Source organism: Narcine bancroftii, unplaced genomic scaffold (genome assembly GCF_036971445.1).
Source record: "Narcine bancroftii isolate sNarBan1 unplaced genomic scaffold, sNarBan1.hap1 Scaffold_248, whole genome shotgun sequence".
Classification (NCBI taxonomy): Eukaryota; Metazoa; Chordata; class Chondrichthyes; order Torpediniformes; family Narcinidae; genus Narcine; species Narcine bancroftii.
The window spans coordinates 66,321-79,013 of record NW_027211983.1 but is presented as its reverse complement, the minus strand read 5'-3'; the positions used below and the strand labels follow the sequence as shown (position 1 = coordinate 79,013).

The 12,693-nt window shown below is 48.4% G+C and overlaps 1 protein-coding gene across 1 annotated transcript; it reads right to left on the bottom strand.

Annotated features, from left to right (window-relative positions):
* Window positions 1-763: 763 nt before the first annotated feature.
* Window positions 764-8,840, bottom strand: LOC138750745 (uncharacterized). Its single transcript, XM_069912864.1, has 3 exons — window positions 8,735-8,840; window positions 7,374-7,489; window positions 764-6,783 (listed from the first exon to the last, which is right to left on the bottom strand). Exons 1-3 carry the CDS (start codon window positions 8,838-8,840, stop codon window positions 6,343-6,345), a joined length of 663 nt encoding a protein of 220 aa, XP_069768965.1. The 3' UTR covers window positions 764-6,342.
* Window positions 8,841-12,693: the final 3,853 nt, after the last annotated feature.

Below are 12,693 nucleotides of genomic sequence, written 5' to 3'. Positions count from 1 at the left end.
AGCCTTGCATAAGCAAAAACATGGTCTAAATCCTCCATTACACCATCTCACTAACACACACACCTTTTCACACCCACACATACCATTTTGCACCCACACACACCAATTCACACCCATACACACCATCTCACACAAACACTCCCTCACATACACACACACCATCTGACGCAATAACCATCTCTCACACACACGTCACGCACAAACAATCTCTCACACTCCACCTCTCACATACACCGTTTACTATTTCTTTCACACACACACCATCTCACACACATACTATCTCAATAACTACCATCTTTTGTACACACACCATCTCCCTCTCACACCCAAACACACCAATTCACACCCATACACACCATCTCACACACACACTATTTCACACCCACACACACACCAATTCACACCATCTCACACACACCATCTAATGTACACACCATTTCTCACACCATCTCACACACACGCACAATCTCACACCCACACACCATCTCACGCACACATTCCCTCTCATGCACACATCATCTCACACACACACCAGCTACACACACACTTAATCTCTCACACACGCACCATTTATCTCACACACACACGGAAACAGAGAGAGTATATGACATCTCTCTACCTTGTCCTCACCTGAACGTTCCTCTTCTTCTATGACATTGAATTCCCAATTTTCTCCTGATCATGCCCTCTTCATAGATGACAAACTCTGCATTCCCCTCTAAACGTCCCTCGACACTCAATATTCAAATTTGAATTTCCTTTATTGTCATTTAGCCATACAGGATGTGTAATTTTGCATGAAAATTCTTTCTTCCTGCCCTAAGGCAGACAACATTGCCATTAGTGTTGCCGGGCACTAATGGACCAGAGAGAGAAGCAAAAGAGAGTCCCGTCAAAGTCACTGAGTGTCCGTGGATTCATCTCCAGCCGCTCCCACAGCCTCCGCAGCCGCACAGGCTCCTGTTCGATCCATTGGCCACCTAACTCCAGATCCAAACCTCCGACACCATCAGGAACCCTTCAGCGTCCTGGGCCCATTCGTTACCCCTTCTTGCCATCAGCACCTTCCCTCTGCCGAGCAGAGGCACTGCCATCTTGGGCACAGACTGGTGCACTTGTAGGGTTTTTAATTTAAAATGGCGTCACCTCCTCTGCTGCTAAAAAGCCCGTCGTCCTTTGGACCCTATGGAGCAGAACTGTGTCTCCGTTCCCCCAGGTCCACACCAGTGGCCATTACAGCAGAACCGCCACTATTTTAATGACAATGATTCCCCAGTCAACTGTTCCTCTCAACATAGAACACTACAGCACAGAAAGCAGACCATTCAGCCCCTCTAGCCTGTGCCAGCCATCATCTCCCTAGTCCCACTCCATAACCCTCCAGGCCTCTCCCACCCATGTCTCGATCCACTATATTCCTAAAAAGCACCATCGAGGCCGTGTACACCACGTCGGATGGCAGCTCATTCCACACTCCCACCAACGTTCAAGTGAGAACGTCCCCCCTCATGTTCCCCCAAACCTTTCCCCCATCATCTTAAAACTCTGACATCTTGTATTTATCTCCCCAATCACATTCACTCTGTCAATACCACTCATAATCTTGTAAACCTCTATCAAATGTCCCCTCATTCTTCTACGCTCCAGGGAATAAAGTCCCGAACCTGTTTAACCTTTCCCTGTAACTCAGTTCCTGGTCACATCCTAGTAAATCTTCTCTGCATCTTTCTATCTTATTGAGATCTTTCCTGTAGTTCGGTGACCAAAACTGCACACAATTCTCCAAATGTGGCCTCACCAATGTCTTGTACAACTTTAACATAACAGCCCAGCTCCTGTACTCAATACTTTGATTTATGAAGGCCAATGTGCCAAAAGCTCTCTTTATAATCCTGTCCACCTGTGATGCCACTTTCAGGGAATTATGTATCTATATCCTAAGATCCCTCAGTTTCTCCGCACTCCTCAGAGCCTGACCATTCACCGTGGACGTCCGACCTTGGGTGTCCTTCCAAAATGCAACACCTCACATTTTTGTCTGCATTAAACTCCATCTGCCATTTATAACCATATAACAATTTACAGTACAGAAAAAAGCCATATCAGCCCTTCTAGCCCGCACCGATTTACGTGAAACTCCACTAGTTCACCTACCCACTCCCTTGCCCGTAACCCCCCAACCACCTCACATCCATGTACTCATCTAGCCTCCTCTTAAATGACAGAATTGAGCCTGCTGCAACTACTTTTTCCGATAGATCATTCCCATTCTCCCAGCTGGTCCAGATCCCTCTGCAAGTTTTGAAAACCTTCCTCTCTGTCCTCAACGCCTCCAGTCTTAGTGTCGTCTGCAAACTTGCTGATCCATTTCACCACATGATCATCCAGATCATTGATATCGATGACAAACAACAATGGTCGTAGCACCGATCCCTGAGGGACTCCACTAGTCACAGGCCTCAAGTCTGAAAAGCCTCGTCCATCACTGCTCTTTGGCTTCTCCCACACAGCCAATTTCAAATCCAGTTTATAACCTCTCTGAGGATACCCAGTGTCTGAATCTCTGAACTAGCCTCCCATGTGGGACCTTGTTGAAGGTTTTACTAAAGTAGACAACATCCACAGCCTTTCCATCTTCTATCTTCTTGATAACTGTCTCGAAAAACTCTACAAGATTCATTAAACATATCCTACCAAGCACAAAGCCATGCTGACTGTCCTTAATCAGCCCTTGGCTGTCCAACTACCTATATATGTCTCAATACATATCATCAGACTCCAGTCCAACCCTGAATGTCCCTCTCAATATATGACATTGACTCCTCAATCCCTGGTCTGGACTCCAATCCTGCTATGGCAGGGTAGATTGGAGAGGTCATCCAGTAAGTCTATTTGGGTGGCAGTGAGGAATGGGAAAGGCATGAAGACACTAATGGGGGTTATTATAGACCCCCTAATGGACAGAGGGAATTAGAGGAGCGCATTTATAAGGAGAAGCATATGTGTGTAGTAAACATAAGGCAGTGACTGGAAGATTTTAACTTTCCACACATTGATGGGGACACCCATCCTGTAAAAGGGCTGGATGGGTTGGAGTTAGTCAAGTGTGTTCAGGAAAGTTTTCTAAATCAAAACATAGAAGAACTGGCTGGAGAGTGGACTGTATTGGATCTCCTATTAGGGAACGAGATAGGTCAGGTGACAGAGGTTTGTGTTGGACAACACTTTGGGTCTAATGATCATTATTAGTTTTTAGTGAATTCTGGAGAAGGATAGGGCTGGGCCTAAGGTTGAGATTCTTGATTGGAGCAAGGCTCATTTTGAGAAGATGTGAAAGGATTTAGGTGTTGATTGGGATCATTAATTTTCAGGGAAGGATGTAACAGATAAATGGAGGATATTCCAAGGGGAAATTTTGAGAGGACAGAGTCGGTGTGTGCCCGTGAGGATTAAAGGGAAGGTTAGAAAATACAGGGAGCCTTGGTTTTTAAGGGATGTTAGGAATTCGGTTTGGAGGAAGAGGGACGTGAACAACAGGTATCAACAGTGGGGAAGTGAGGAGGTGCTTGAGGAATGTAAAGAGTAAGGAAATTAGAAAGGCTAAAAGGAGATATGAAGCTGCTTTGGCAGGGAAGGTAAAACTAAATCCAGAGGATTTCTATCGGTACATTAAAAGTAAAGGAATGGTGAGGAGTCAGAGGAGTGGGGGGGTATTTTAAATGATTCTTATTTCTTCAGTTTTCACTAAGGAAAAGAATATTGATCCAGGTGAAGTGGGGAAATCTGGTCGCAAGGCCATGGATAATATACAGATTAATGAGGAGCCAGTACTGGCTATTTTAACAAGAATCACGGTGGATAAATCTCTGGGTCCTGACAAAATCTTCCCTGGGACCTTGAGGGAGGTTAGTGTGGAAATAGAGGGGGCTCTGACAGAAATATTAAAAATGGCATTAGCCACGGGGGTGCCGGAGGATTGGAGGGTAGCTCATGTTGTTCCGCTGTTTACAAAAGGCTCTAAAAGTAAACCGGGTAATTATAGGCCTGCGAGTCTGACGTCGGTGGTGGGTAAATTAATGGAGAGTGTTCTTAGAGATGGTATATACAATTATTTGGATAGACAGGGACTGATTGGGAATGGTCAGCATGGTTTTATTCGTGGTAGATCAGGGTTAACAAATCCGATAGACTTTTCGAGGAGGTTACTAAGAAGGTTGAGGAGGGGAGGGCTGTGGATGTTGTCCGTGGCCTCTGACAAGGTTCCACTTAAGAGGTTAGTGAGGAAGGTGGGAGCATTAGGTATTAATGTTGAAATAGTGAAATGGATTCAGCTATGATTGGATGGGGGGGTGGTAGAGAGTCATGGTGGAAAATTGTTTGTCAAATTAGAGGCCGATGGTGAGTGGGGTGCGTCAGGGAGCAGTACTGGGTCCATTGTTGTTTGTCATGTATATTAAAGATCTGGATGATAGTGTGGTAAATTGGATTAGTAAGTATGCAAATGATACTAAGGTTGGGGGTGTTGTGGATAGTGAAGAAGATTTTCAAAGCTTGCAGTGGGATATCGGCTGATTCAAAGAGTGGGCTGGAAGATGGCGGATGGAGTTTAATACTGATAAGTGTGAGGTGCTACAGTTTGGTGGGATTAATCACCAAAGGTCAGACACATTAAATGGTGGAGAATCGAGGAGTCCAGCAGAACAAAGGGATTTAGGAATCCTGGTACATAATTCCCTGAAAGTGGAGTCACATGTAGATCGGGTGGTGAGGAAAGCTTTTGGTACGTTGCCCTTCATAAAGCAGGGTACAGGAGTTGGGATGTCATGTTAAAGTTGTATAAGGCATTGGTAAGGACAAATTTGGAGCATTGTATGCAATTACAGGAAGGATATAAACAGAACAGAGAGAGTGCAGAGGAGGTTTACGAGAATGTGACCGGGGTTGCAGGATTTGAGTTACAGGGAAAGGTTAAACAGGCTGGGACTTTATTCCCTGGAGTGTAGAAGAATGAGGGGAGATTTGATCGAGGTAATTAAAATTTAAAAATATGAGGGGGACGGACAGAGTCAATGTGGACAGGGTTTTTCCACTGAGAGTTGGGGAGATTCAACAAGAGGACATGGATTAAGATTGAAGGGGGAAGGTTTAGGGGAAAATGAGGAAGAATTTCTTCACTCAGAGGGCGGTGGGTGTGAGGAATGAGTTTCCACCCCAAAGTGGTTGAGGTGGGATCAATTTTAATACTGAAGGAAAGGTTGGAAAGGTTTAAGGAAAGGAAAGGATGTGGACGAGGGGGCGTGGAAAGATATGGGGTGGGCGCAGGTCAATGGGACAAGGTGGGAGGTGTTTGGCATGGACTAGATGGGCCAAACTGGCCTGTTTCCTTGCTGAGATTGTTATCTGGTTTATATGGAACGTAACTTTGAATAAACGACATTGACTCCTCAATCCAGTCCTGAACATCCCCCTCGTTATATGATATTCGGAGTGGATCCTCTGTGGGAGGGTGTGAGGATCGAGGAGGGGGATGGAAGAGGTGTCAGGGTGGTGAGGGGAGGGGGAGGAATGAGGAGGAGAGGGCACCATGAGGAGGGAGAGCCGCAGGAAGGAGGGGGAGAAGAGGGAGCTCAGCTGGAGCATGGGATGGAGGGTAGGACAGAGCAATCTCACGAGGGAGGGTCGAGGCAGGAGAGATTTTCCCCAGAGTGAGGGAGCGTCTGGGAATGAGGGAGCACATTTAGATGGAACTCCTAGGAGTGAGGGAGCATCACAGGAGTGAGGGAGTTTCCTGGGAGTGAGGGATCACCCCTGGGAGTGGGGAAACTGCTGAGAGTGTGGGCCCGAGTGAGGAAGCGCCCAGGAGTGAAGGTGCATCCAGAAGTGAAAGAGCATCCCGTGGGTCAGGGAGCACCCTGGGAGTGAGGGAGTGCCATGGGAGTGAAGGAGTGCCATGGGAGTGAGAGTGCACTCGGGAGTGAGGGAGCACCCCAGGCATGAAAGAGCACCTGGGAGTGAGGGTGATCCCCGGGGATCAGGGAGCACCCCGAGAGTGAGGAGTACCCCTGAAAGTGAGGGAGCATCCACCAGCTTGATGGATCCCACCCCAGACACTGACATATCTTCCCAGAGGTGAGGGATCACCCTCACCACGAGGTTTTTAACCCCGAAACTGAGGGATCTGACCCCAGTAGAGGGATCTCACTGGCCATGAGTGATCCACCCTGGGAATGAAGGATCTTAACCCAGCAATGAGGGATCTCCCCATTTGGGATCTCCCACTGGCCATGAGGGATCTCCCACCAGCTGTGCAGAAATGTCCTGGAGAGTGAGGGATCTCCCTGGTCACAGGAAGGCCAAGAACCCTCCTCGGGAATGGCCCAGCCAGGCGATGAGGCTGATACAGGCTGCCAGGCCCAGCTGTTTCCTCCGGAAGACGTTGCCTTCTCCCGGCTCTGCCGGAGGCCAGCTGGGGGGGAAATGCTCCTTAGGCATTGGGCCCACCCCAGGCTCCAGCAGTCCCCGCAGCACCTCGGCATTCAACTCCAGACCCTCGAGGAGGGTGAGGAGGGAGGAGAGGAGGCCGGTAAGGGGGCCATCGCCAGGCAGCAGGTCCCGCACATCGTCCTGCACGAGGCACAGGTAGTGGCGGAGGAAGGCAATGTACCGCAGGCAGCCCAAGAGCCAGGGGAGCTCCCCCCGCCGTCCAAGGACCCCCTCCAAGCCGGGCAGGACCACCCGGGGGTCATAATCTGGCTTACTGAATGGGAAACCCTGCTTCATCCGCTGAAGAGAAAGGGGGAGAGAGAGAGAGAGGGAGGGAGAGAGGGGAGAGAGAGGGTGGAGAGAGGGGGGGAGAGAAGAGGGGGAGAGAGAAGGTGAGAGAGATGGAGATAGAGAGAGAGGTGGAGAGAGAAGGTGAGAGAGATGAATGGGGGGAGGGAGGGGGGAGAGAGCAGAATGTGAGTGGGAGTTTCTCCAGCACATTAGTGCATTTCACAGCAATCCCAGATTTTACAAGATATCTTCAAGTATGTTATGATACACCCCTCCCCGTATCTGTTATCCCCTCCGGTCCCCTACACCCCACCCCATCTCTGTAACCCCCTCTGATCCCCTACTCCCCTCCCTGTCTCTGTTATCCCCTCCAGTCCCCTACACCCCTCCCCGTCTCTATTACCCCCTCCGGTCCCCTACACCCCACCCCATCTCTGTAACCCCCTCCGGTCCCCTTCGCCCTTCCCCATCACATTAATCCCCTCCAGTCACCTACACCCCTCACTGAAGCCCACTCCGGTCCCTGACAACCCTCCCTGTCTCTGTAACCCCTCTGGTCCTCTATCCCCACTGAGAGAGGGTAAACCCCATAGACTTACATAGAGCTCCACAAGTTGATGTGATTGATTCCAAAGTTCAGCCAGCTGAGACTCTAACCTATTGATTGTTTGCTTGAGCTTTGTCTGACGGGATCGAGTGCGTATTGTGGGAATTCCTGCAGATGGTGGGGGGGAGAGAGAAGGGGGAGGGGGGAGAGAGAGAGGGGAAGAGAGAAATGGAGAGAAAAGGGGAGAGAGGGGGAGGGGGAGAGAGGAGGGAGAGAGGGGGAGAAAGAGGGAGAGAGAGCGGGGAGAGTATTTTTGTAGTTCTCTGACTGCAACTCCCTCTTGCAAGAGGACAGCATTGTTGATGTGGTATTTAATATAACGCAATTACAGTACCAGCAATTGGGACCGGACCAGTGTTCGAATCCTGCGCTGTCTGTGAGGAGTGTGTATGTTATCCCCATGTCTATGTGGATTTTTACCAGGAGCTCTGGTTTCCTCCCACCAGTCGAAATTTTGTCAGTCAATGGGGTCTAATTGGGCAGCACGGACCCGTTGGCCGAAATATGTCTCAATTAAAAAAGCTGGTTCGATATTGGTCAGGAAAGTGGTACACTCGGAGGGAGAGTCACAGGAGGGAGTCACATACCGGGAACAGATGGAGATCAGAATAAATTGTGTTGGTGAACAATTCCCTGCTGTTCTAGCACAGAACAAACACTCGACTGTTGGTCTCAAATTATCCAGCAAGGATATCAGATGTTAGCCCAGCCTGTGACCCATAACCGGTGATCTATTATTCTATATATTACTCCTCCCCGGACCCCGAGATCAGATCCCAGCCTGTGACCCACTCCTGGGGATCTGTTATTCTATATATAAACCAGAGCAGTTGGTAGAGACAGGGAGAGGTGTAGGGATTGGAGGGGGTTACAGAGAGTTGTGGTGGAAAATTGTTTGTCGAATTGGAGGCCAGTGGTGAGTGGGGTGCGTCAGGGATCGGTGAATGAGGCTCATCCAATTAGGAATGTTTAAGAGACTCTTAGACAGGCCCATGAGTGGAAGAAAAATCGAGGTGAGAGGGAGGGGTGAGATTGTTGATTCAGTTTACAGAGACAGGCAGGTGTGTAGGGGACTGGAGGGGGGTTACAGAGACAGGGAGGGGGGAAGGAGCCCGAATAGGGGACTGTTAAGGAGTCGGAAGGACGCATGATACCCACCTGACATGTCTTTCCTTTCTCCACCTTCGGCACAACCCCCCCCCCCCCCACCCCCCCACCTCCACACGTTGCAGTCCTGCCCAGCGATCGTCCTGTTCCAAAAGGTGTTGGGAGCTATGGGGGGAGAGATGGTACGCGGAAGGGAGAACGGCAACAAACTCTACCCACCTGCCCATCTCCTCCCTCTCCGCACACCTCCACCCGTCCCTTCGCCTCGGTCCACCCTTTTCCTCGTCGTCCCACCCCTCTCCCTGATCTGAAGTCCTACCAGTATTGGACTCGTTAACCCCTTAGATGCCATCAATCTAACACCCCGCACAACCTCCCTTCACCCCGTCTGAATCAGGTCGGGGAGAGGGTCCCGGAACACATGTCAACACCCACTTGTCCCAGAAAGCGGGGAACCTGGGGTCGGGTGAGGGGGTGATGGAATGTTTCCGCTGTAGATGTCAGGGCTAAGTATTTGTTAAAACTCTGGGAGTGGTGAGAGCCTGGAATGCATGACCGGAGGTGATGGAGGCTCATCCAATTGGGAACGTTTAAGAGACTCTTAGACAGGCCCATGTGTGGAAGAAAAATCGAGACGAAAGGGAGGGGTGAGATTGTTGATTCAGTTTACAGAGACAGGCAGGTGTGTAGGGGACTGGAGGGGGGTTACAGAGACAGGGAGGGGTGTAAGGGACCAGAGGGGGTTAGAGACAGGGAGGGGGGTAGGGGACCAAAGGGGGTTACAGAGACAGAGAGGGGTGTAGGGGACCAGAAGGGGTTACAGAGACAGGGATGGGTGTAGGGAACAGGAGGGGGTTACAGAGACAGGGAGGGGTGTAAGGGACTGGAGGGGGTTACAGAGACAGGGAGGGGTGTAGGGGACCAAAGGGGGTTACAGAGACAGAGAGGAGTGTAGCGGACCAGAGGGGGTTACAGAGACAGGGAGGGGTGTAGGGAACAGGAGGGGGTTACAGAGACAGGCAGGAGTGAGGGGACCAGAGGGGCTGACAGAGACAGGGAGAGTTATTCTTTTTAATTGTGTGGAACTCCTGGTTTATGACTAAATCTCTCTTTCCCCCCCACCCTCTCTCCTCCCTTCACTTCCCCCTCTCCCTCTCCCTTCCCCCCCCTCCTTTCTCTGAACCTCTGACAACCTTTCACATTGTCCACATCTCCAATCTCCCAGGAATAAATTTACTGCTGATTCCTGCATACTGATCACTGGCGGAACATGTCAAACCAGTTCATGGGGCCAATGGGGTCATGTAGAGGGAGAGGACTGTAGTGATACCATTCTATTAATAGTGGTTAACATCTCTGGCCTGCCTCCATACTGACTGTATCAGAAAGCCTTCCCTTTGACACTAATAAAGGTTGTTATGTCTTGACCCCACCCCAGAACCAACTCAACTTGGGCCAAGTAACATGAGTGTACATACAGTTTTAAACAATTAAAAGCCTATCGTTCTGGCAATTTCTCATCTTTAAAGTTATTGATGATCATCGGGGGGAGGGGGCAGAAAGGGAGAGAGAGGGGGGAAGAGAGAGAGGAGGGAAGAAGGGGAGGGAAAAGGGGAGAGAGAGGGGAGGTTAACAGTGAGCCCACATTCACCACCTCAGCTCATTCCACACCCCCACCTGCTCTCTGAGCATGTTTCCCCTAAACTTTTCCTCTTTCACTCTTAACCTGTGTCCTCCGGTTTGGATCTCACCTCCCCTCAGTGGGAAAAGCCGACCTACATTTATTCTGTCTGTCCTCCTCATCATTTTAAACACCTCGATCAAATCTCCCCTCATCCTTCTACACTCCTTTCCCTGCAACTCAGTCCCTGAATTCCAAGTAACATCCTACTGTGAAATATAAAGTGTTCACAATCACTACTCTGGAGACAAAGTCTTGGAGAACAGGTTCAGCTTTATTTGTGTCCCTGGTCTGGAGACACACCGGAGGTTCAGAATCATTCCTTTGTACAGTCTCGGGCTCAACATCACCCCACCTTCATTTACCTTCTTCCAATCAGAATCCCAATACATTACACCATTTCTCCTTCTCCCTTTCCATCAATTCAGGTATCACTCAGTTCCTCCCTCTTCATACATCACATGCTATGTTAATTAGTTCATTCCCTCCTTAAGGGCGTCTAAGTTAATATTCATGTCTCTATTAAGCAAGTGCAGTACTAGCTATAGACTACCTTAGGTCACTGTACCAGCTTGAACCAGATCCTTGCATCCTTGGGGCTTGAGATAAGAAGGGGCCCACTAGCTAATCTACATACTTTGCATTCCATGACTTTTCACAGAATGGTGCGAGTTTATTCACTTTCAACCATTTTTCACAATTCCTCCTTTTTTCTCTTTACCATGTATTTCTGATTAAACTGCATTATTGTTCACCTTTTGTTTCCTCAAATTGTTGTAACATGAGTTGAATTTGTCATTGTTCATCTACCATGGGGTTTTTTAATACCACCTGCATTGCTCCAGTAGCTGAGCAAATTAATCTCGTGATAATACATCGTAGGATGGCTAATCCAATAAATAAGCCCACTAGAATCATTAAACCATATAAAGCAAGGTGCATTAACCATGGCCAATCTCCAAAATTTCAATCTCCATGTCCAATCACCCCATACCTCCTTTTTGATATTTGTCTCTAGCCTCCCGGATTTTCTCTCTATACTTTTTAATATGGATCGCCAAATCCGAGATATTAGCTGATTCATCCGGGATGTATGTGCAACATTCAAAGCCACTTAAAGCACAAGTCCCCCCTCTCTCTGCTAAAATAAAATCAAGGGCCATGCATTTTTGGAGGACTGTAAGTTGCATGGCAGCCATTTCTGTAGTTATTGTCCGGACCTGGGACTGGACTTCCCCAAGCGCCAGGTTCGTATCATTTACTAGTTCGTCTAGGGTGGCTGCTAATTCTTGAATCTCAACCCCAGCTCGTGCGGCTCCACTGTTTCCGTGCTGTAAACGGTTATATGGTTATGTCGGGAAAAACGTCCACAGGAGACGATCGCCTTCAGTCACCCTTCTTTTGCTTTGCCCATGGGATGAGACTAGTACAGGTAGCTGGTTAAGAACAAAGACATGGGGAATTAAGTAGGCCAGGTAACAACATCCACTCCCACCTTTAGGTGTAAGGGTCAATTTAAACCCTTTTGTCCGATTCCAACATTCCTTTTCCCCGGGTAACCATGAATAAAGTTTACGTCCACACATCCAATATGTGCCATTTACAGACTGTGGAATTCTCATTTGTGTGATGGTCCAATTCTGCATGCAATTGGAAACTCCTAGTTGTTTCCTCAAAAGGAAGCCACACTCCAGACTGAGTAGTTACTGACCTTGTTGGTTTTGGTCGTATAGACCACCCTTTGAACTTATCCTCAGTGGTTTCATCACGGTTTTTCGGCAGGGTAGATATATATATATATATATATATCAAACAATTCATGTAGGGTGAGAGGGACTGCTACTAAGGGGACTCCTGACTTGCCATTGTGAGAGATGGGAAAATTGATCTAAAATTATGAACATGGAAGAAACTAAAGTTCATCAGTAAATGGCTGTAACCAGTACAAACAGGATAAGCTTGGGGGTTAGGATGCAGGAAAGCAGAGTCAGCACGATTAACATAAGAATCTTCTAGTCTTTGTGACAAGACCATAAGACTAAGAAAAGGAATGGTAAGGTACAATAGAATGTAGGAAGTTGAGGTAGTCTGGATCAGATAAAGGTCTCCTAGCCCTGAACAGAAGTACCAAGTCCTACATATCTAATTAGCTAACCTTACACAGATTTATACATATGAAATTAGCCAACCCTAGATAGAATGAGTCAACTCCGCATACCAAGAGATTGTAGCCCTGAGAATCAGGAAGGTGTGAATAAGGACAATGACATGATGGGACACCCACAGGATACCCCCTGGTCCTCCAAGTGTACTGAAACTGCACGTAGGCAGGAAGGATTACCTATACCAAACCCATCCAGGGGGCAGAAGAATGTAAGGGGGAGGGCACTCTGATACTGAAATTGACTGTATAAAGGTTGGGTGAGCCCCAGTATGTGTGTGTATTCCCAGGGTAAGGGGAAGCACCCAACTTTGCATTGTTGTAGTAATAAATGTTCTTTGTTCTCAATTTTTGTCTCGAGCA

Bases quoted from the DNA above. Each gene is read 5' to 3' on its own strand.
- LOC138750745 (XM_069912864.1), bottom strand. From the start codon at position 8,840: ATGGCATCTAAGGGGTTAACGAGTCCAATACTGGTAGGACTTCAGATC. The intron at 7,490-8,734 runs GTGTGCGGAGAG...CACCATCTGCAG, and splicing joins AGGCGAAGGGACGGGTGGAG to GAATTCCCACAATACGCACT. The intron at 6,784-7,373 runs GTAAGTCTATGG...CTTTCTCTTCAG, and splicing joins ATCAACTTGTGGAGCTCTAT to CGGATGAAGCAGGGTTTCCC.